Source organism: Bos mutus, chromosome 4 (genome assembly GCF_027580195.1).
Source record: "Bos mutus isolate GX-2022 chromosome 4, NWIPB_WYAK_1.1, whole genome shotgun sequence".
Taxonomy (NCBI): domain Eukaryota; kingdom Metazoa; phylum Chordata; class Mammalia; order Artiodactyla; family Bovidae; genus Bos; species Bos mutus.
In genome coordinates, this window is record NC_091620.1 from 53,079,404 (window position 1) to 53,102,973 (window position 23,570).

General features: G+C 37.4%; 1 protein-coding gene across 2 annotated transcripts in view; it reads left to right on the forward strand.

Annotated features, from left to right (window-relative positions):
* Positions 1–23,570, forward strand: part of ZNRF2 (zinc and ring finger 2) — a 108,032-nt gene that overhangs the window by 42,829 nt on the left and 41,633 nt on the right. For both annotated transcript variants that reach the window (XR_011463997.1, XM_005901411.3), the window contains exon 2: positions 13,016–13,111. Coding sequence is in view for 1 of the 2 variants with exons in the window: in XM_005901411.3 (XP_005901473.2) it covers positions 13,016–13,111 (96 nt within the window). In the remaining variant the exon portion in view is untranslated. The remainder of the gene's footprint in view (positions 1–13,015; positions 13,112–23,570) is intronic.

The following is a 23,570-nucleotide window of genomic DNA, read 5'->3' on the forward strand; positions in this document are numbered from 1 at the left end:
CTTTAGAGAAAGACTCTTGGGAAAAGGATGATCCCTGAGTGCGGCTTTGACGACAGCCTCAAAGTTCTATAGGGCAGAAGAGAGAATAATAACATTAATGTTTCAGTACCTCTGTGCTTAGTGTTAGTTGCTCAGTTGTGTCCAGCTCTTTGCACCCCTGTGGACTGTAGCTCGTCCATGGAATTCTCCAGGCAAGAATACTGGAATAGGTTGCCATTTGCTCCTCCAGGGGGTCTTCCCTATCCAGGGATAGAACCGGGTTTTTTGCATTGCAGGCAGATTCTTGACTGTCTGAGTCACCATGGAAGCCCCAGTACCTCTATACTTAGTTTTAAAAGAACAGGGTGATCTAGATCATTTCTGCTGTTCATTTTCTTCTTGCATCCCAGTCTTTTTTGTCCCTTTTATACACAGCAGAATCATGCCATTCTCATCTCAGTTTTTGCTAGTTGTGTTGTTTTTGCGTTGTTGACATTTCTAATACTGTAGCAATAATTTCTACAATTGTTTTATGATGCTGCTGCTGCTAAGTCCCTTGAGTCGTGTCCGACTCTGTGCGACCCCATAGACGGCAGCCCACCAAGGCTCCCCTGTCCCTGGGATTCTCCAGGCAAGAACCCTGGAGTGGGCTGCCATTTCCTTCTCCAGTGCATCAAAGTGAAAAGTGAAAGCGAAGTCACTCACTCATGCCCGACTCTTAGCAACCCCATGGACTGCAGCCCACCGGGCTCCTCTGTCCATGGGATTTTCCAGGCCAGAGTACTGGAGTGGGGTGCCATCGCCTTCTCCAACGATTGTTTTATACCTATTCAGTTAAATGATAACGTGTAGTGTGCTACCTTGTGTGTGTGTAAAACACCACAGCTTTTTTTGGTTAATCTCTTGGTTGAGTCTTGAGTCTTTGAACTTTTGAGGATATGAATTTCTGGAGTCCTACTCCCCCCCCCACCCCTTTTTAAGAGTTCTGAAGACATCTTTCCCATCCTTCCCCACACGTAAAATGTGTGTATTATTCTGTGGATAATTCTGAGACCAGTGTTATTTCTGCCATCCCCCTTAATTGTAGACATGTTTTCTGTCTAGATATTCACTAGGATACTTGGTAATTTTGTTCTGATCTTTTGATCAAGTCTCTTTGAGAGAACCGGTTAGCCCCTTGTTTTCCATATGTTTCATCTTTTTTTCAAATTACTGTCATCTGTTTTGTTTTTCATACGTCTGCTTTCCATGTCAGTGATGTCACTGCTAGCTATTTCTGTCTCATTCTGATTCTTCTGATAGTGGTTATCGTTACAGGTTTATTATTTAGTTCATGAACTATGACAGCTGTTTTTTGAGTTAATTTTCTAAGTTGTCTAATTCATAGGCCTTTTTATTGTTTTTGTTTTCCTTAAATAGATTTCAGTGGTTAGGTCCTGTAATAAATTCTTTATTATTCATCAAACAGTGGGGCCAATTCTAGTTGTCCCTGTTGTAAGTGAAGACAGTATGGGGATTGGGGTAGGGTAGAGTGGGGGACTGGCAGAGGAAGAGATCTGAGGCAGCCTATAGCTTCAGCTAAGTTCCTGTGGAAACCTTTTCACTTGGCTTATATGTTCTATGCTCTTCTTCCTTTAAAATAGTTTTAAAAATTAAACTAATGTAAGATATATGTATATTTCGAAAATACAGAATACATCTAGTCCTACAATAAAAATAATTGGTTTCTTGCCTCAGCCTCCCCCAACTCCCAGTTTTTATTTTTTGGGGGACGGCTGTTTTCAACACCTGTAGGTGTTGCTTGTAAAATTTACTTTGGTTGGTTATAAAGACTACTATTTTTCTTACTACATATTACTAAGTAGTAAATATTACTATTGGTAAGAAATGTACCTGTATTCCTGTTTTTAATTTATTTTAAATGCTAGCTGTCAACCGCTTGTCACGGAAGGTGAGGATTTTCACATCACCTGTCTTTATTTTTATGCTTCCACCTTTTGAATGTCTTTTTAAATGACAATTTGCTTGACTTGATACTCATTGTTTCTGACTGTGGATTGAATTTCTTTTTATGTATTTTGTTTCATAATGAATAATTGCCTCATCTATTTGCTTACTTCATTTTTTAAGGTCCTATCAGTTTTTCCCAAACTTGCCCGAAGAATTATAGAACTGTCTAAGTACAGTACTGTTTCCACATGATTGAACACATCAAGGAGCCTCATCAGTTCACTCCCTGCCCCTCCCTCCTCCCCTACATTTCCCTCTCTCCAGTCCCTCCCCTCCCCTCCTTCCCCTTCCGTGTCCTCTGCCTCCCGCCCCCCCCTTCTCCCCCTTCTTGACCAGCTACAGAACTATGCAAGGAGTTCCCTTCACCTTTCTCCTATGAGAGAGCTTGTTGCCTTGATCTTGGTGTCTTTCTCATTTTCCTCTTCTGTGTATTCCCTTATTTTAGTGGAGCATATGTGCTAAAACTTTCTTAACAATGCACATAGGAAGGAAAGGTTTTGATGGTTTTTTTTAAATCAGGGAAATATGTTTTTGTCAATCTAGTATGAGTATGTGTAGTTTTTGTATACAGTCTAAGTGAAATAATTTTCTTTTAGAATTTGAAGTTATTGCTTCACATGTGTTTTTTCAAGTGTTGCTGTTGAGAACACTAGCGCCATTCTGATTCTGAAAAAGTGGACTAGACTCTCCAAAAATACTAGTTTCATGAAAGACAGAGTGTAGAAGTCTGGGAGGCTGTTTCAGATATTTTATATTGATCGTTTTTCATTTTAAAAACTTGCATTTATTCTCTTTCCCTAGTGCTCTGTTATTTCGTGGTAATATAATTTGGTATGGCTCTTTTTTTTCATTTGTTGTATGGGTACATTCTTTTGGTCTGGTATACTCAAACTTCAGTTTGGGAAATTATGTCTTTGACAGTTTCTTTCCCTTTTTTCAATTGTATTTCTAGCTGATTAGATGTTAGGCCACCTTGGATCAATCTTTTGATTTTATTTACTCTCCTGTTTGACTTTTGGTTTTACTTCCTGGGAGATTAAAAAAATATGTGTAAAGTAATGGTTAAGAATTAGGCTCTGGATCCAGAAGGCCTGTTTGAACTCATTGCCAATTTCTAACTGATCTTATGTAAGTTAATTACCTTTTGTCTTTTTTATTTGTAAAATAGGATTAATACTAGTGCCTAACTCAACGATGTAAGGATAAATAAGTTGCTGAGATGCTTAGATCATTTCTTGTTATATAGTAAATGTTATTGTTATTAACAGTTGGCATCATTATTACCTCAAAGTTAATACTTTAACCATCTATTTGAATTCTTAGTTTCTGCCAGAAATTTCAATTTTCCAGAGCTTTTGTTTGCTTCTCTGTTCCTAGTTTATATATAGCCTCCTGTTCTTGTTTCATGGATGCAGTATCATCTTGAATTACTGGGACAATTGAGGAAATTTGGAAAAAAATTCCAGTATGTAAGATGTACACCCAAACAATATGTAGAAACACAATTAAATAGATAAAGCAAAAATAGAAATCTTTTAATTATAAGGTTTGGGTGGGGGGATCAGTAATGCCGAAGTTTGTTTTCTACATTGATTGTATTATCAGAGTTCCCTTTCTATTAGTTTTGGTGTACATCTCGTTAGAGGCTTTTCCTAAATTTCCTTGTTGTTGTTCAGCCACCAAGTCGTATCCAACTCTCATGACACCCACAGTATGTCATATCAGGGAGCACAGATGTCAGCTTGCCCTTGTGTTGGTGATACTAAGTTTGGACTTTTAAGCTAATGTCAGCCAGTTTCTCCATTTTAAAAATACCTTTTAATCTTTGTTAAGTAAGTGATTTCAGTTGATATTTCAGAATGTGTAATTATCCATCTGTAATTTTGAATTTTTTAAAATTTAAAATATTATAATTTATTATATCATGCATTTTGATGTTTAGCTTGTCTGGATTTGACCAGGAGAAGCCCTTTCAAAGTGGCTTCTGTGCCTTTTTGTGTCTGTTTCTGAACTCTTCCTTAATCTGGAACAAGATATTCGAGGTTCACTATTTCTTGGTGCCCCAGACTTAAAACCAGCCATTTCTTCAAGGATCTCTGGTTCCTTTTTTGGGAGGGGGAGGGGGGAAGATATTTAAAAACCCAAGATCTGGGAGTAGGTCCTTTTTGCTACTGAGTGTCATTGATTCTAGGCTCTTTTAGAGAACTGAGCTAAATAAGTTTGTGTGTATATTTTTGTTTGTATCTGTTTATATACATTGAGTTCATTTGTTTTCATTTATATTTGCCTTTGAGCTTCCCTGATGGCTCAGACATCTTGGAATGTGAAGTCAAGTGGGCCTTAGAAAACATCACTACAAACAAAGCTAGTGGAGGTGATGGAATTCCAGTTGAGCTATTTCAGATCCTGAAAGATGATGCTGTGAAAGTGCTGCACTCAATATGCCAGCAAATTTGGAAAACTCAGCAGTGGCCACAGGACTGGAAAAGGTCAGTATTCATTCCAGTCCTAAAGAAAGGCAATGCCAAAGAATGCTTAAAGTACCGCACAATTGAACTCATCTCACACGCTAGTAAAGTAGTGCTCAAAATTCTCCAAGCCAGGCTTCAGCAATACGTGAACCGTGAACTTCCAGATGTTCAAGCTGGTTTTAGAAAAGGCAGAGGAACCAGATATCAAATTGCCAACATCCGCTGGATCATGGAAAAAGCAAGAGAGTTCCAGAAAAACATTGATTTCTGCTTTATTGACTATGCCAAAGCCTTTGACTGTGTGGATCACAATAAACTGTGGAAAACTCTGAAAGAGATGGAAATACCAGACCACCTGACCGGCCTCTTGAGAAACCGGTATGCAGGTCAGGAAGCAACACTTAGAACTGGACATGGAACAACACTCTGGTTCCAAATAGGAAAAGGAGTATGTCAAGGCAGTATATTGTCAGCCTGCTTATTTAACTTATATGCAGAGTACATCATGAGAAACGCTGGGCTGGAAGAAGCACAAGCTGGAATCAAGATTGCCAGGAGAAATATCAATAACAGATATGCAGATGACACCACCCTTATGGCAGAAAGTGAAGAGGAACTAAAGAGCCTCTTGATGAAAGTGAAAGAGGAGAGTGAAAAGGTTGGCTTAAAGCTCAACATTCAGAAAACGAAGATCATGGCATCTGGTCCCATCACTTCATGGGAAATAGATGGGGAAACAGTGGAAACAGTGTCAGACTTTATTTTTGGGGCTCCAAAATCACTGCACATGGTGATTGCATGATTGCATGAAATTAAAAGACGCTTACTCCTTGGAAGGAAAGTTATGACCAACCTAGATAGCATATTCAAAAGCAGAGACATTACTTTGCCAACAAAGGTCCGTCTAGTCAAGGCTGTGGTTTCTCCAGTGGTCACGTATGGATGTGAGAGTTGGACTGTGAAGAAAGCTGAGCGCCGAAAAATTGATGCTTTTGAACTGTGGTGTTGGAGAAGACTCTTGAGAGTCCCTTGGACTGCAAGGAGATCCAACCAGTCCTTTCTAAAGGAGATCAGTCCTGGGTGTTCATTAGAAGGACTGATGCTAAAGCTGAAACTCCAGTACTTTGGCCACCTCATGCAAAGAGTTGACTCTGATGCTGGGAGGGTTTGGGGGCAGGAGGGGAAGAGGACGGAAGAGGATGAGATGGCTGGATGGTATCACAGACTCGATGGACATGAGTCTGAGTGAACTCCGGGAGTTGGTGATGGACAGGGAGGCCTGGCGTGCTGCTGGGGTCGCAAAGAGTCGGATATGACTGAGCGACTGAACTGAACTGATGGCTCAGAACGTAAAGAATCTGCCTGCAGTGCAGGAGACACACCCTGATCCCTGGGTTGGGAAAATCCCCTAGAGAAGGAAATGGCTACCACTTCAGTATTCTTGCTTGGGAAATCCAATGGACAGTGGAATCTGGCAGGCTACAGCCCATGGGATCACGAAAATTCGGAAGCAGCTGAGTGACTAACACACAGACATACACACATTTACTTTTACTAGAGACTTTTCCCTAATCCTTGTTTGTTTTTAATCTTTAAATACTTGTTATTAACATTGTTTAAAAGTCTAAAACTTTATTAAAAGGTGGACCCAGGAGTACCTCCTTCTTTGAGTTTTTCTTTCACTACATTCTCATTTACCACCTGTAGGTAACGTGTATAAACTTTAATTTGAAATTTATCCTTCCTTGTATTTCTTTTTGCAGATACACACATACATGTGTATTCTTATTTACTCTTTCTTACACAGTAATGAATATAACATATGCCTGCTTTTCCACATTGTTTTTTCCATTTAATTTAGCTTGGACATCTCTTGATATCAGTTTATAGAGGTTCTCATTTTTAAAAAATATTTGCATAGCTGTTCCATTGCATAGATGTGTAAATGCGTAATTGTTTATTTACCAAATCTTTTATGTGTTTCCAATATTAGGCTGTTTCAGAGTGTCATAGTAAATTACTGTGTGTGTTTTAATTAAAAGATAAATATTATCTCTTTAGGTTCTACGATGAGTAAGCTAGGATCAGTAGATGGGCTTCCTGTTTGGAGTCTCAAGCGGTTGCAGTTGGAAATTGAGATTGGAGTCATCTGAAAGTCCAAGTGACTCAACATCTAAGGAAACTCACTTAGTATGCCTGGCGATTGATATTGGTTGTTAATTCTGAGCCCAGCTTGGGTTGTCAGCTGAAGTACCTACCATGACTCCTCTGTGTGCCTGGTACTTCCAGAGCATGTCACCTGGGTTCTGAAAAGAAATGTCCCCAAAGTGAACATTCTAAAAGGCTCAAATGGAATCTGCTAGACTTCTTAAGGTTTATCTCAGAAATCCCAGAGCATCAGTTATGTATTCCATTGATCAAGTTATTAAGGCTGACTCATACTCACGGGGAGGAGAATTGGACTCCTTAATGTGAGGAACAGGATGCATGAAATTGATAGCAGCTATTCTTGGAGATTATATACCATAGTCCACTTAAAACTCAGCATTCAGAAAACTAAAATCATGGCATCCGGTCCCATCACTTCATAGCAGATAGATAGGGAAACAATGGAAACAGTGACAGACTTTGTTTTCTTGGGCTCTAAAATCACTGCAGATGGTGACTGCAGCCGTGAAATTAAAAGACGCTTGCTCCTTAGAAGAAAAGCTATGAGAAACCTAGACAGCATATTAAAAAGCGGAGACATTACTTTGCTGACAAAGGTCCCTCTAGTCAAAGCTATGGTTTTTCCAGTAGTCATGTAGAGACGTGCGAGTTGGACTAGAAAGAAAGCTGGGCACTGAAGAATTGATGCTTTTGAACTGTGGTGTTGGAGAAGACTCTTGAGAGTCCCTTGGACTGCAAGGAGATCAAGCCAGTCCATCCTAAAGGAAATCAGTCCTGAATATTCATTAGAAGGACTGATGTTGAAGCTGAAGCTCCAATACTTTGGTTACCTGATGCGAAGAGCCAGTTCATTAGAAAAGACCCTGATGCTGGGAAAGATTGAAGGCAGGAGGAGAAGGGGACAACAGGGGATGAGATGGTTGGATGGCATCATCGACTCAGTGGATATGAGTTTGAGCAAGCTCTGGGAGTTGGTGGTGGACAGGGAAGCGTGGTGTGCTGCAGTCCATGGGGTTCCAAAGAGTTGGACACGACTGAGCAACTGAACAACAACAGTCTTGTTATCTAAGTCAGGTCCAGTTATAGTTGAAGCTTTTCAGGTGCAGTTCCTCCAGTATGGCACCTTGATAACAGTTTCCCTTGATCTAAAGACGTTTTCTGAGATCTTTATTTCTCCATATGGCTTTGAGTTACTGTCCAGTATCTTCTCATTTCCGCTTGTAGGACTCGGTTGAGCATATCCGGTAGGGCATGCCAGTGATAACAAACTCCTTCAGCTTTTGTTTATTTGGGAATTTCATTTCTCCCTCACTTTTGAAGAAGTTTTGCTGTATATAAGATTTTTTTTGGCTGAGGTGGGTCTCAGTTGCGGCATGTGGGATCCACTTCCCTAACTACGGATCAAACACTCATGGGGGTGTGGAGTCTTAGCCACTGGACCACCTGAGAAGTCTGTGAATATAAGATTCTTAGTTAATGGTTTTTTCCTTTCTCCACCTGCCAGCTGCTTTCTGGAATCCAAGTTTATCATGAGTAATCTGCTTATAATCATATTGAGGATCCCTGTTTTCAATAATTTTTCTTTGTCTTTTGAAAATTTGATTATAATATGACCTAGTTGGCCTCATCTTACATGGAGAATGTTGAGTGTCTCACATGTTTATATTCGTGTCTTTCATCAAATTTGGGAAGATTTCAGCCATTATTCAAATATTTTATCTACTCCCTTCTCTCTCCTTCTGGAACTCCCAAATGTATCTTTTGGTCTGCTTGTTGATGTCTCACAGGTCTCATACCCTGTTCACTTTTTTCGGTCTGTTTTACTTTTCTGCTCCTAAGACATGATAACTTCATTGTCCTATCCTCACACTCACTGTTTTCTTTCATCTTCTTGTTCAAATCTGCCTTTGAATCCCTCTAGCGAGTTTTTCCGGAGAAGGCAATGGCAACCCCCTCCAGTACTCTTGCCTGGAAAATCCCATGGGCGGAGGAGCCTGGTGGGCTGCTGTCTGTGGGGTCACACAGACTCGGACACGACTGACCAAAAGACCATGGGAAGATGGCAAAGTAGAATGCACTCAGGGAATCTACCTCCCCACCTAGGCAAAAACTGAATGGGTGGAATTTGTTTGAAGGAACTGTTTTGGAAGTCTGCAGTCTACTGAAGGCTTGCAACTTCCAGGGGAAGGAAGGCTTGGACAATACACTGTGGTTAATTTCAGCTCTTAGCACAGAGGCAGTTGCCCTTCCCCTCCATTCCCAGCCAGAGGGCAGGCAGTGGTGCACTTGTTCCTGGCAAAATCTGATTTTCAGAGTTACCACATTAGATTTAAATGTTCAGTTTTCAGGAAGGAAAAAAAAAAGTTATACAAATGAACAGGGCCATTCAAAGGGGGGAAATCAGCAGAAACTGTCCCTGAAAAAGACCTGATGGCAGATATACTAAGAAATAAACCTTTAAAATGCCTGTCTTATATGCTATTATACATGAGGGGGGTTCAGGATGGTGAACATGTGTACGCCCGTGGCGGATTCATGTTGATGTGCGGCAGAACCAATACAATATTGTAAAGTAATTAGCCTCCAATTAAAATAAATAAATTTTAAATTAAATAATTAAAATGCCTGTCTTAGAGATGCTCAATAAAGGTGTAGAAAGTTAAGAAAATGACAAATGAGCAGAATATCAATAGAGAACAAATAAAAACCAACAAAAAATTCTGGAGCTGAAAAGTATGTCTGTCTTATCAGCTCAGTCATGTCCAACTCTTTGAGACCCCACAGACTGTATGCAGCCCACTAGGTTCCTCTGTCCATAGGATTCTCCAGGCAAGAATACTGGAGTGAGTTGCCATTTCCTTCTCCAGCGGACCTTCCCGACTCAGTTCTTCTGCATCGCGGGCAGATTCTTTACCATCTAAGCCACCAGGACTGAAAAGTATAATAACTGAAATGAAAAACTCGCTGCTGCTAAGTCACTGCAGTCGTGTCCAACTCTCTGTGACCCCATAGACGGCAGCCCACCAGGCTCCCCCATCCCTGGGATTCTCCAGGCAAGAACACTGGAGTAGGTTGCCATTTCCTTCTCCAATGCCTGAAAGTGAAAAGTGAAAGTGAAGTCACTCAGTCATGTCCAACTCTTCGCAACCCCATGGACTGCAGCCCACCAGGCTCCTCCGTCCATGGCGTTTTCCAGGCAAGAGTACTGGAATGGGGTGCCATTGCAAGTCTTACATTTAAAGCTTCCAAACAGCTTTTCAGGTTTTCTTCTCATATACCTAACACAATACCAAAAAAAAAAAATGCACAGTTAAAACACAGCAGAAACAATTTCAAAAGGCTGATGAAATATAACTTATCACAAAAGGATAATATCCTTAATATACAAAGAACTCTTTAAAAATGAGGATAACCAAACACCTGTTAGAAAAATGGGCAAAAATGTTCGACATCTCACCAGAAAGAAAGATTAGCAACCAACCCTTAAACAAATGAAAAACTGAACAGTGTCAGAATGTAAGAAGCGCTTTCCTCTCAAGAAGTTCTGTTTATTTCTTTACTCTCATTTTAGTGGACTTGGGAGGGAGGAGAGAAATATGTGTTTAATTCACTGTTTTCTAATTAAAAATCCAGGTGGTTCTTTGTACATACTGTTTTCTCTCCTTGGGCTTTGTATCTCTACACTGATATCATGACTCATCCCAGACAGGCAAGAACACAAAAGACTGGCACTCATTCTTGGAGAGGCTGTGGAGAAACAGGCACTTTCACACATTGCTGGTAGGAGTACTAAACTGTACAACCTCTACAGAGGGTAATTTCAGAATATCTAAGTAGATACATGTGTAATCTCCTCATGACACATGTAATCTACTAATCCTGCAATCCCATTTCTAGGATCTCTCCCTGAGGGTATACCAGCCAAAACACCAAAAAACACATGCAGCAGCAACCTTATCAACAGACAAGGATCTTGATGTTTCATCTGTGGAATTTCTGATTTAAGAGAAGAAGCTACCAATTTTTTTGGTAGAGATAGAGAAAAGGAGATTTGTAGGAAGGGCCCTTTTCTGTACATAGATATTTATTTATTTATTCCCTTGTTTTCTTTCCTTCTCCTTGCTGTACCTGGTGTCCTCAAGCCAATCTGTTTTGGGTCTTTTTTTCTCCTGTAGTGAACTCTTATTCTTCTACTCTCATTGCGAAGCTGTATTTGCTTGGCTACACGACATGGGTTGGAGACTTGGGAATTTCTTTTATTCTGTTAATTAGTCCATTATTTTAACCTCATGGTTAACCTCATCACTGGCATGGAAAGTTATTGGAGGTATAGGTTCTTGAGTTTTTTGAGAATTATGTAGTGAGAATTGGCTTCTGCAGACACTTAGTATGTCTGTTTTCTCAGTCCTGTCAATTCCACCCATCTGTTCATCTGCTGTCTCCTTTCAAGTTCCTTACCTTATTTTGTTATATTTATTTTCAATTTAGTGGGTTTTAGGCGAAGGAGAAAGAAACACATAGTTTATTGTATTTAACTAGAAATACGGTAGTCCTCTGTACAGAGTTTTTTTCCTTAGGCTCTACTTTGTGGGCAGCTGGATGGCTCCCAGAGGTTCATGGTTGTGCACTTTTGTTTGATAATTTAAAGTTCATGTGTCAGTATGCATATGATTTTGATCAGTAGTTAGAAAATTAAGTAGTTAAAAAAATTTTTTTTAATGTCCTGTTTAATTTCAAGAGAAGGATGTTTTTGCAATTCTAAGAAAAAGATTACTAATGGTCCTGGAAATAGGAATGCTGCTTGATAGTCTCTTTGTCTTCTCCCTGTTTGATGCATGTTTTGCCACGTTGATGCAGTAGCTAGTATTTGTGTCAGAATTGTTTGAGGGTTGTAGCTGTTTTTGTAGTTTAATTTTAGATTGATCCTCTTTTGCTTTTTTTGGTGGTTTTTAAGAAGTGGGAACTAAATATACCTTTGTTCCTTTCTCTTGAAATGTATTTAATCAATGTGAAAAACTGCTCAGAAACACGTATTTCATTTAGGAAGTTGAGTACGTGGATTAAGTACGCAGGCCAAAACCTTTTCCGATTCAACAGAGCTCTGCATGAGGTATGACTCTACTCTGTCTTGAGTTGCAGTGGGTTTCATGTCAAGATGAAAGGAGAAGAGTGTCTATCAGAGCACACGTATACTAGAAGTAGAAAGCTACCACAATCTGGGTCAGCTTTTAGGGACTTTTTTTTCTTTCCCACCACTCTTGTTGTTTCTCACAGCACTTTGCTCCTCTCTGCACATCTGCTCTAAGATCTCCATGTGAGCTGTTTTCCTGTGCTTGCTGATAGCTTTTCTCCTATAAGTTCAGCCTACACATGACCCAGAATAGATACCCCACCGCAGTCTCTTAACTTCATGTACCCTTTTTGCTTCAGCTGTCTACAGCTGACCCATGACCCTCTTGCTGTTTCTTAGTCATATTTTCAAGAAAAACGAATTGGCTTAGGCCATCTTTTTGTGCCACTTCTGATTAGTCGTTCCTCACCAGACTATAAATGGACTTTATCAGCTCACTGCTTATGCAGGTTGGAAATGTTGGAGGAAAGAGCAGTAAGTAGGTCTACAGGGAAACAGCAAGGACCCATGAATGAACAGTTACCCTTGGTAAATGAGGGAGCAGGATAGAGCTGAATTCATAACATATTCCCTCCTTCAGTCTACCAGTTTATTTTTAATAGAGTACTGCTGGCAAGTACTTAGTGCAAATTGAATATTGTAGGAAACTAATATTTGTGTCAAAATTGACTAAGAAATCTGACATTTGGTGCTATTTTCTGTTTGCCTTGTGACTTGTGGTATGGCAATAAGTGCAATATAGTAGGAGTCAGGAGTCTTAGATTCTAGACCTGGTTTTACTGTTCCACAAAAGGCTTCACTTTCTTCATCAGATAAAATTTTAAAAGGTCAGTGGAATAGAATAGTTTGTAAGGTACTATCTATCTATAAAACCTTGCAACTCAAATTGTACTGTACCAAGCTGGGAAAGGTACTGTCAGGAAAGAGGGTCAGAATACAAAGCTATTATAACAAAATGGTAAGTTCAGATTAATGAAAAAATAAATGAAAATGATTGGACCCATACATTAGAAGAGGATATGAGAGTTTTGTAGTGAATCAGATTTTCTTCATTGAAATTGGATGGTGTTCATAAACTGATTTAAGTCAGACACTAATAGTCACAAACTCTTTTCCCAACTTAAGTTGCGCATAGGTAGTGTATCAATGTACATGTAATACTGAAGTTTGAAATGCTTTTTCTTCCTTGCCTTTTTAAAGAGCAAGGCTGGATATTTAAAATTGTTAAGTTACATGGATTTCTTTTATTTTTTAGGATTTAAGTGCCCTGTATGCTCAAAATTTGTACCCTCAGATGAAATGGATTTACATCTTGTGATGTGTTTAACAAAGCCAAGAATAACCTATAATGGTAAGTCCAGTGCTTTAAAATGATACTTTAAATTATCATGGTAATTATATTTCATAAAATGTATTATGAATTTCATGTTTCAGGTAGAAGTTAAAAGGCCAGGAGGGACTGGCTCTGAGCCCTGAGCTAACTGATACCCTGATTAGGTCTGGTACTTGGGCCATGCCATTCTTACCTGACCACAATCTCCAGATATTCAAAACCATAGGAGAAATTTTCAGTGTAGTCTTAGTACATTTTGAAGTAGACTTGGGGAAAAAAAAGAGTAGTTTATTTGTGACTTCAGATGAATAGAGTGAAATAAAGGGAAAATGAGAGCTTTTTTCAAAATTTTATTGAAAAAAAGAGAGACTGCAAAATCCGTGGAGAAATTTTAGATTTTTCAAATGTAAAATTTGGTTTGAAATAGAATGAGTAAGAAGAGTACCAGTAAACAGTGAAGCCAGTTGAAAGACTGACTCATTGATTAGCAAATGGTTTTTGAGTACCTGTCACCTGTAAGGCATATAGTGTTAGAAACTTTGGATATACCAGTAAATAAAACAGATGGATCCTACAGCATAGGATCAACCAAAGGTTAATCAGTGTAGTAACACTTTGTCAGTAATCTGAGATTTGTCCTCAGATTATAGAAACTTGTAGGAGTACAATTTAATATTGAAATGAACATGTTATTTTGAGTAGCTTTTTTGCAAAGTGATTTAGGAATGTCTCTCTTGACAAGGTAGTGCTTCAGCCCCGCTCTTATAGTAGTAATTGAACACTTTCCCCCATTTTCCAGTGAATAAATAAAAATAGCTTTTAGCATTTTCTTTGAATAGTATATGTACCTGTTGATTATATATAAATCTTTTTGCATTAGGAAATTGAGTTGGCTACTTTGCATAATCTAATTGAAATTTAGTTACTTAAGAAACAAAAGACAGGTTCAAAATTTGAGATAAAATTGATTTGGCTTGTTTCTCATACTTTATTATCTTATTCTCCTCCATAATTATTATGTTTATTATAAGTGTTTTTAAAATGAATATCCTTAAATGTTAAGACTCTCGCCTTGAATTTTAAAAGACAAGTGTATTTCCTTTTACCATATAATATATTTGCACATAATCTTAGTATTCTGTTTATTTTATGTGCAGTATATCTGGATTTAATCTTCTTACGTGTTGATATTTGGCAGTTTTTAATTTCCTGGTTGAGCTGTGCCTGGTCATTAAAGTGTTCTAATAGATCACTTATTTGGTGGCTTAAAGAGCAGTATATAACCTTCTGTTTGGGGATACCTTGATCCAAGAATAGAGGTTTTAAATATTTGACAGTATTCCAGTTTAGACATTAGTAAACTTAATAGAAAAAGTGAAGTTTCAGCCACTTTTAAGAAGAGCTACCTACTGTAAGGTAGGTAGGCCTGAAAATTTTTAAATTGTTAATTATATATGGGTATCTATAGACATTCACAACAGGAAACAAAAACAGCTTCTTTATAAACATGTGTGATTCTTGAATTTTTAAAATGTGGACAGTGGTGAACTATGAGTGAGAAGGAAGAACTGTGACTGACTGGTTTAGGTTAGATAAGGTAGCAGATTGGTAATGTGCTCTCCCCTCACGCGCTGTGGCACTTCTAAGGCAAAGGTCTGTAGGGGAAGGAAAAAATGATCCCCTTACCCTTGAGTTCTTGGCTGAGACCTCTGTAATAAAAGACGGATTAATACGAGGAAAACAAAAGTTTATTAACATGTATACCTCCTGGGTTCATAGAAGGTATTCCTGGGAGAATGAGATCTCCAGGGTGGCTTATAATATGGGCTTAATAGCATCTTCAGCTACAGACAAAGAAGAAAGTGAGGATGGGGAGGCCAGTTGTGGAGGATTACCAGGAAAATCACGATAAAGAGGTTTGTTATGCAGGTATAAGTTAGTGCCATCTCCTTCTCTTGTTTTAAGCTTTTGTGCTTTAGAGCCCTCCTTCTTTTCCTGGAACTGAGGAAATATCCTGGCAAATGAAGAGTTCCTCTGCTCAATCTTATGTAACAGCCTAAATGGGAAAAGAATTTGAAAATGCTTCTTGTTTTGTGTAGTAATTTTAAAATTTAGCATGTATTTACTTTATAAATAAGATGATGGATCAGAAGTGGTCATACAAGAAACAGTCTTATCTAGTTAGCAAAATTGTATACCTATTTTATGTGGCACTAAATTCAGTTTTCTTGCCCTTCTTTTAGCATATAGCTGCTCAAAAGCAGTACCAGTTTGCAATTAAAGTGTTATGACCCCTAAAAAAAAAAAAAAAAATAAAGTGTTATGAAGAACAACAATACTTAGTACAAACTGTAATCTTTACGTTCAGCTTGCTGAGTTCAGATCTCTGCTTTATTACTTAATTCCAGTGTGAAATCTTGGTTTTGATTTTCTCTCCTGTAAACTTAGGACTGGAAGTAGCGCCTGTCTTCACAGAGTTACTGCGAAAATCATACATACTTCTTTGTAGGTTTTGTAGTGAGTGTTAAGGAAACAAGAACTGTTGTTATTTTATTACCTTTGACTTTAAGAGGTAAAGATATAGTGGATACCATATTTAATGTGCTGACAAGTCTAAATTTCTTTTGATATTTTAAAAGCTCATAGTAACTTAATTCCAAATTAGATGTCTAAAAGTCTTGCATAGCAATAGTAGTTCCTATAATATATGGAGAAGCAAGGGGATAATTAGAGTACTACCTGTTCTCACCTGATGTGATAAATTTACAACTGCAATTCAAGGAAAGAAATACTTTTTCTGCTTTCTATAAGGAATATGGTGGCCTGCATAGCTGAAATCTGAGGTCTAAAGCTGATGATAGGCAGTTTGCTTACTCTTTGAAGAAGCAGAAATCCTTTCATATTCAGTACAGAAATAAAATATTGTAAAAAACTAATTATAAATGGATGTGTGTTTCTGTTACCTTTTTATCTTAGGGCCTATTATAAAAGAAGATATGTAGAATAGAAGTTGAAATTAAAATACATATTTCAGTGAGAAGGAAGTTCTGTAGATCTCTAAAGCATAAAGTAGGTTTCAGATTTCTGTTTCTGATTTCTTCAGTAAAATTTGAGAAGGAAAATTACATCTTTTTTTTTATTTATAGATTTTGTTTTTACTTATAGATCTTATTTTGTTTCATGATTTTATAAATCATTGTCTTGCCTTTTTGTGTGTTCTTATCATATCACTTTTATAACATTGATTTTTAAAAAATTAATCCAGCATTCAAGGTAAGCCTTCCTGAATCATAAGAAATCTGAAGAAACAAAACAGAGACAATGAAAAGACTTTTCTTGGAGTGCAAGAAAACCGAGTAAACCTATAGAGCTGTCCTCAGAGGGAAAGGTTTTTCCTCTGGTTACAGTTCTTTGGTTAGAGTGTAGTATTGGCAAACTCATTTTAAACAAATTTCAATGCAAATTTATACAATGCATTTCTAAATTTGTCTCATTTTTATGTTTCTTCTATATTGGAGCAAAGATACGAATCAGCTCACGTCTATCAACAGTTTTGCCATTTCAGAATTATTTTATATGTGTATAAATTGGTCTGATATTAATAAGATTTGGAGAGAAATGGAGGATGTACTTGTAAATAACAACTAGGTAGGTATAGTTTGGGGCAACAGAATGACAAGAAAATTGTAGGTGAAAAGATAAATTAGGGCTGAATAATGAAGTTTTTAAATAAATTACGTGTAATTATTTGTATTCATGTGCAAAAATATTTGTAAGGAAAATAATTTCTTTAAAGACCAGTTGGAAGAATGGTATGGTATTTCATGTAGGAAATGGTCAGATGATTGTTACGTAGAGAAAGAGATGAAGAAAGAATGAATTGAGTTCAGTGATTGCTAGAAATGGGGAAGGAGGAGCCACGGGCGACTTGAGGATTGGCTCTGGAGGACTCAAATTGGAGTAAAAAGGCTGTAAAAGTACCTAGCTGCTGTCAACATTGTTGATCTTTGCAAAATGTGAAAATTGTGAATTTTTTTTTTTTTTTAGAATTTTTCCAAAATGAGTAAGGGGTTAAGGTCATTGAATATTTTAAGGTAACAAAACAATAAAAATATTCTAGTCTCACTCCTTTGGTATCTAAATATTTATGATATTTGTGATTTGCTTGATTTCTTCCATTTTTTGCTAGATAGACTTTGGGATCTCCAGGCTTCTTGACCTCTCAGTACCTCATAGGTTATTGTTACTTAGGATTCTTTTTATCTTAATCCCTTTAAACTGTACTTCTTGCTATTCAGTTCTTAGACCTTTCCTTGTAATGCTTTTTGGTGTGAGAGATCTTTTTACAGCTGAAAAATCTTTGACACCCAGTACCCAAATTTTGGTTTCTAAATACCATTCTCATGTAAAAAGAAAACAGGATTCCTTGGAGAAATGGCTGATTCCAGGGCTGGAGCAGCGAAAGAAAAACCTGGAGATACTGTATTATTTGAATGCAAGGAAGTGCTCCAAAATCAGGAAAGATGAAGGACACAGGAGGAGCAAACCTGAATGAGCTCCCCGTAAACAATTTGAGCAACAGAATTATTACAGCAAGGAGATGGTGGTTTAGTCATTAAGTCGTGTCTGCCTCTTGTGACGGCTTGGACTGTAGCCCTTCAGGCTCCTGTGTCCATGGATTTTTCCAGGCAGTAATCCTGGAGTGGGTTGCCATTTCCTTCTCCGGGGGATCTTCCCAACCCAGGGATCGAAGTTGGGTTTTCTGCATTGCAGGGTGGATTCTTCATCAACTGATCCACCAGGGAAGCCCTGTAGCGTGGTATTGGATTATAACTCAATGTAAAGAGTAATTATATCTGGTTCCACCAATCAATCAGTAAATTAATACAGAAAAGTAGAAGTTTAACCTGGATATTAATTCTAAGAGACAGACCATATATTTCTTTAAAAAAAATTTTTTTAAGATTTTTAACATTCTCATTTGTGGTTATTTAAAATAATATTTTTCCAAAAGTTTTTAATGGTCCATATGTGCTCTCTGATTTTAAGTATCCCCAGGACACACTAAAATGTATAATGGCACACATATAATTTGAAATACCTAATCTTAGTTTATTATTATCATTATAGTAGTGGATGAAAGGGGTTTTTAGGTGGATGAGAGCTACTATTATAAGCCCCAGCAACAAAAAACTTTATAATTTTCTCTTCCTTAGGGAAAACATGAGTTAATTTTGTTAGGTTTCATATTGTGACATTTTCATAGTGAAGGACTCCTATTGTGAAGTCTTACTTTCTAGTTTCATTTTATGTTAGTTATATACAGAATACAGATGAGTGACTATAGGACAGCCTCTTACTTATTATTATTCATTATTCATTAACATAAGACTGAACTGGACTCGACATGTTTTATACTTTATTAAATCTTACTAAGGAAAAGTTCACGGTCTTCCTCAGTGCTATATTTTTTTAAGATGGTCAGTTTACCTATTAAGGGACATGCTTTGTCTCTTACATTTGATTCACTGAGAACCTATACTTCAGTGTTAAACTTGCTAAATTTTTGCCTAGTATTTTATAGTTTTGCTACTGTTGTGGATGAGATTTGCTTACTATTTGAATATCAAATTGTTTTTGCTGGTTATAAGAGAAGCTAGGTTTTAGGGAAGTCTTTGGGTTTTCTAGATTTATGACATATCTGCAAATGGAGATACTATTTTCAAGCATTTATGCACATTTGTTGCTTCTTTGTATTCCTGCATTAGTTTGAAGCTTAAAAATGATGCTGATAATAATGGTGCCAGTGGACATGCCTGTCTTATGTGTCTTTAGTGTTTCATTGTTTCATAGATGCTGGCTAAGAGTTATGGTTAATCATCTTCATTGTATATATGTCATTCTCATTTCATTCTCTTTTACTTAAGGCAAAAAACAGCCTAATTTTATTAAATGCTTTGTTCCTTTATTTGTTGATAAATTACATTGGTAGATTTTATAATCTTTCAATTGAATTGTGTTGATTTCTAATATTAACTGGATTTAACTGTTTGATCATAGATAATTCTTATAAAGCAATGTTACCAAGTTTGTGCTAACTAAAGATTATGCTAATGAGTGGGAAAGCTTTCCATCTTTGCTCTGGAATAATTTGAAAAACCCTGGAAGGACTATTATTTTCATATCATATATAATTTGACTGCAAAACCATCTAGCCCCCCCACCTTTTTAAATCTTTGACAGTCCTTATAACTTCCCTAATTATTAGTATATTCATGTTCTTCAATGTCCTTAGTCAATTATGGAAATTTGTATTTTGTTAGAAAATATTTTTCTTATGAATTTAAGTAATTAATTGCCACAATATTGCATTGCATATAATATTTTCTTACAAATATTATAATTTTTATTTTTTGTTATATTGGACTTTTCATTCTAATGTTGTATATTTTTGTACTTTTGAACCTTAGGCTATTGGAAAGAGCTTATATTTAGTTTGTATTTTCAAAAAAGCTTCTTTAGAATTGTAAATAAAGCTAATAATAAGTACTGTGGACTGGATAAAGCTACTTTCTTTTCAGTTTTTTAATTTTAATAAAAGTATTTTAGAAATAGAAATATTTTTTCTTACAAGAGGCTTCAATTGTATCTGAGGTTTTAATATGTATCTGAGAACAAAATGCTTCTTTAGTTTGAAGATAAATTTTTTTTTATGACAGGAGGAGTATGTGTGATAGGAAGTCATTCTGATCTTGTTATTAGAGAATGCTGCCCATAATAACTATGTTTTTAATAACTATGTGACCACATACATCATTGATCTCTATAAATCATGAATATAAGAGAAGCATATATGTTCTCTGTAGAATAAAAAATTTACTTATATTATTCTTTTTAAAACATGTATGCATATACTTCCAGTAAACTGAGTTTGGTTGTATTATTGAAATACTCTGTATTCTTGCCTATGTTTGGTTTACATAGTCTGACAAATTTGGAAAGAGTTTATTAGTGTCCCCTCTGTGGCCATAGTTTCATTAATTTTTTTCTTACAATGTTATAAGTTCCTTTTGGTGATAGTTGCCTGCAGCAATCTTTTTCTGGCTTTATGTATTTCATAATACGTTGTTTACACAAATATTATGGCTTATTTTCCTTTTCCGTTGAATCTTTTTACGTTATAAAGCATACTTCTCTCTATTCTGCTTTCTCTAATGTTATTTGACTTAGGCTTACCAGAAACTGTGCAGAGTCTTAGATTTTTACCTTGTTTTTATTGTTCAGTCAGAGTCATGTCCAGCTCTTTGTGAACTCATGAACTACAGCACACCAGGCTTCTCTGTCCTTCAGTGTTTCCAGGAGTTTGCTTAAATTCATGTCCATTGAGTCGGTGATGCCATCCAACCATCTCATCCTCTGTAGCCCCCTTCTCCTCCTGTCCTCAGTCAGGACCTTTTCAGAATCAGGGTCTTTTCCAGTGAGGTGGCTCTTCGCATCAGGTGGCCATAGTATTACAGGTTCAATATCTGTCCTTCCAGTGAATATTCAGGGTTGATTTCTTTTAGGATTGACTGGTTTGAACTTCTTGCTGTCCAAGGGTCTCTCAAGAGTCTTCTCCAACACCACAGTTTGAAAGCATCAATTCTTCGGTGCTCAGTCTTCCTTATGGTCCAACTCTCACATCTGTACATGACTACTGGGAAAACCATAGCTTTGACTATATGTACCTTTTGTCAGCAAAGTAATGTCTCTGCTTTGTAATATGCTGTCTAGGTTTATCATAGTTTTTTTTTCAAGGAGTAGGCCTCTTTTAATTTCATGGCTGCAGTACACCCTCAACAATGATTTTGGAGCCCTAGAAAATAAAATCTGTCACTGTTTCCACTTTTCCCCACCTATGTGCCATGAAGTGATGAGGCTGGATGCCATGACCTTCTTTTTTTGAATGTTGCATTTTAAGCTAGCTTTTCCCCTCTCCTCTTTCACCTTCATCAAGAGGCTCTTTAGTTCCTCCTCACTTTCTGCCATTAGAATGGTATCATCTGTATATCTGAGATTATTGATATTTCTCCTGGTAATTTTGATTCCAGTTTGTACTTCATCCAGCCCAGGATTTCTCATGATGTACTCTGCATATAAGTTAAATATGCAGGGTGATAGTATACAGCCTTGACGTACTCCTTTCCTAATTTTGAACCATTCTGTTGTTCATGTCTGATTGTAACTGATGCTTCTTGACCTGCATACAGGTTTCTCAGGAGGCAGGTAAAAATGTGGTCCAGTATTCCCATCTCTTGAAGAATTTTCCACAGTTTGTTGTGATCTACACAGTCAAGGGCTTTAACATAGTGAAGCAGAGATTGATGTTTTTTTGGCATTCCCTTGCTTTTTCTGTGATACAGCAGATGTTGACAATTTGATCTCTGGTTCCTCTGCCTTTTGTAAATCCAGCTTGTTCATCAGGAAGTTCTTGGTTCTCATGCTGAAACCTAGCTTGAAGGATTTTGGACATAACCTTGCTAGTATGTGAAATGAGCTTTATTGTATGGTAGTTGGAGCATTCTTTGGCATTGCCTTTCTTTGGGATTGGAATGAGAACTGACCTTTTCCAGTCCTGTGGCCACTGTTGGGTTTTCCAAATTTGCTGGCATATTGCATGCAGCACTTTAACAGCATAATCTTTTAGGATTTGAATTAGCTCAACTGGAATTCCATCACTTCTACTAGCTTTGTTTGTAGTAATGCTCCCTAAGGCCCACTTGACTTCACACTCCAGGATATCTGACTCAAGGTGAGGGACCACTCCATTGTGATTATCTGGGTGTGGGTAAACTATAAAAATCTTAATTTTTTTGTATAGTTCTTCTGTGTATTCTTTCTACCTCTTTATATCTTCTGCTTCTGTTAGGTCCTTGCCATTTCTGTCCTTTATTGTGCCTATCTTTGCATGAAATGTTCCCTTGGCATCTCAGTTTTCTTTAGTCTTTCCAATTCTATTATTAATACCTCTATTTCTTTGCATTGTTCACTTAAGAAGGCTTTCTTATCTTCTTTATTGTTGTCTGAAACTGCATTCAGTTTGGTATATCTTCCCATTTCTCCATTCCCTTTCTCTCATATTCTTTTCTCAACTATTTGTAAAGCTTCCTCAGACAACCACTTTGCCTTCCTGTATTTCTTTTTCTTAAGGATAGTTTTGGTCACTGCCTCCTGTACAGTATTATGAACTTTCATCCATAGTTCTTCAGGCACTCAGACCTGATCCCTTGAATCTACTTTTCACCTTCACTGTATAATCATAAGGGATTAGGTTTAGGTCATACCTGAATGGCCTAGTGGTTTTCCTTACTTTCTTCAATTTGAGTCTGAATTTGGCAATAAGGAGCTCATGATCTGAGCCACAGTCAGCTCCTGGTTTTATTTTTGCTGACTGTGTGGAGCTTCTCCATCAGTCTAATTTCCATATTGACCATCTGATGTCCATGTTTAGAGCTGTCTCTTGTGTTGTTAGAAGAGGGTGTTTGCTATGACTAGTGCATTTGCTTGGCAAAACTCTGTTAGACTTTGCTTGTCTTCATTTTGTACTTCAAGGCCAAACTTGCGTGTTAACTCCAGGTGTCTTTTGACTTCCTACTTTTGGATTCCAATCACTATGATGAAAAAGACATCTTCTTTTTTGGTGTTCTAAAAGTTCTTGTAGGTCTTCATAGAACTGTTCTCCTTCACCTTTTTCGGCATTAGTGGTCGGGGCATAGATTTGGATTACTGTGATGTTGAAAAGTTTGTTTTGGAAATGAGCTGAGATCATTCTGTTGTTTTTGAGATTTCACTCAAGTACTGTATTTTGTACTTGTTTTTTTTTTTTTTTTTTTTACTGTCAGAGCTACTCCATTTCTTCCATACGATTTTTGCCCACAATAGTAGATACAATGGTCATCTGAATTAAATTTGCCCATTCCTGTCCATTTTAGTTCACGGATTCCTGAAGTGTTGATGTTAACTCTTTACATCCCCTGCTTGACCACATCCAATTTACCTTAATTCATGGACCTAACATTCCAGGTTCCTATGCACAGTCACAGAAAGCTCGCCAAAATGATCGCATGGATCACAGTCTTGTGTAATTCAGTAAAACTATGAGCCATACCATGCAGGGCCACCCAGGATGGATGGGTCATGATGGAGAGTTCTGACAAAATGTGGTCCCCTGGAGTAGGGAATGGCAAACCACTTCAGTATTCTTGCCTCAAGAACCCCATAAACAGTACGAAAAGGCAAAAAGATTTGACACTGGAAGATGAGTCCCCCAGGTCAGTAGGTGTCCAATATGTTATTGGGAAAAAGTGGAGAAACACCTCCAGAAAAGAATAAAGAGCCTGGGCCAAAGTGGAAGTGATACTCAGTTGTGGATGTGTCTGGTGGTGAAAGTAAAGTCCACTGCTGTAAAGATCAGTATTTCTTATACATTAATATTTCC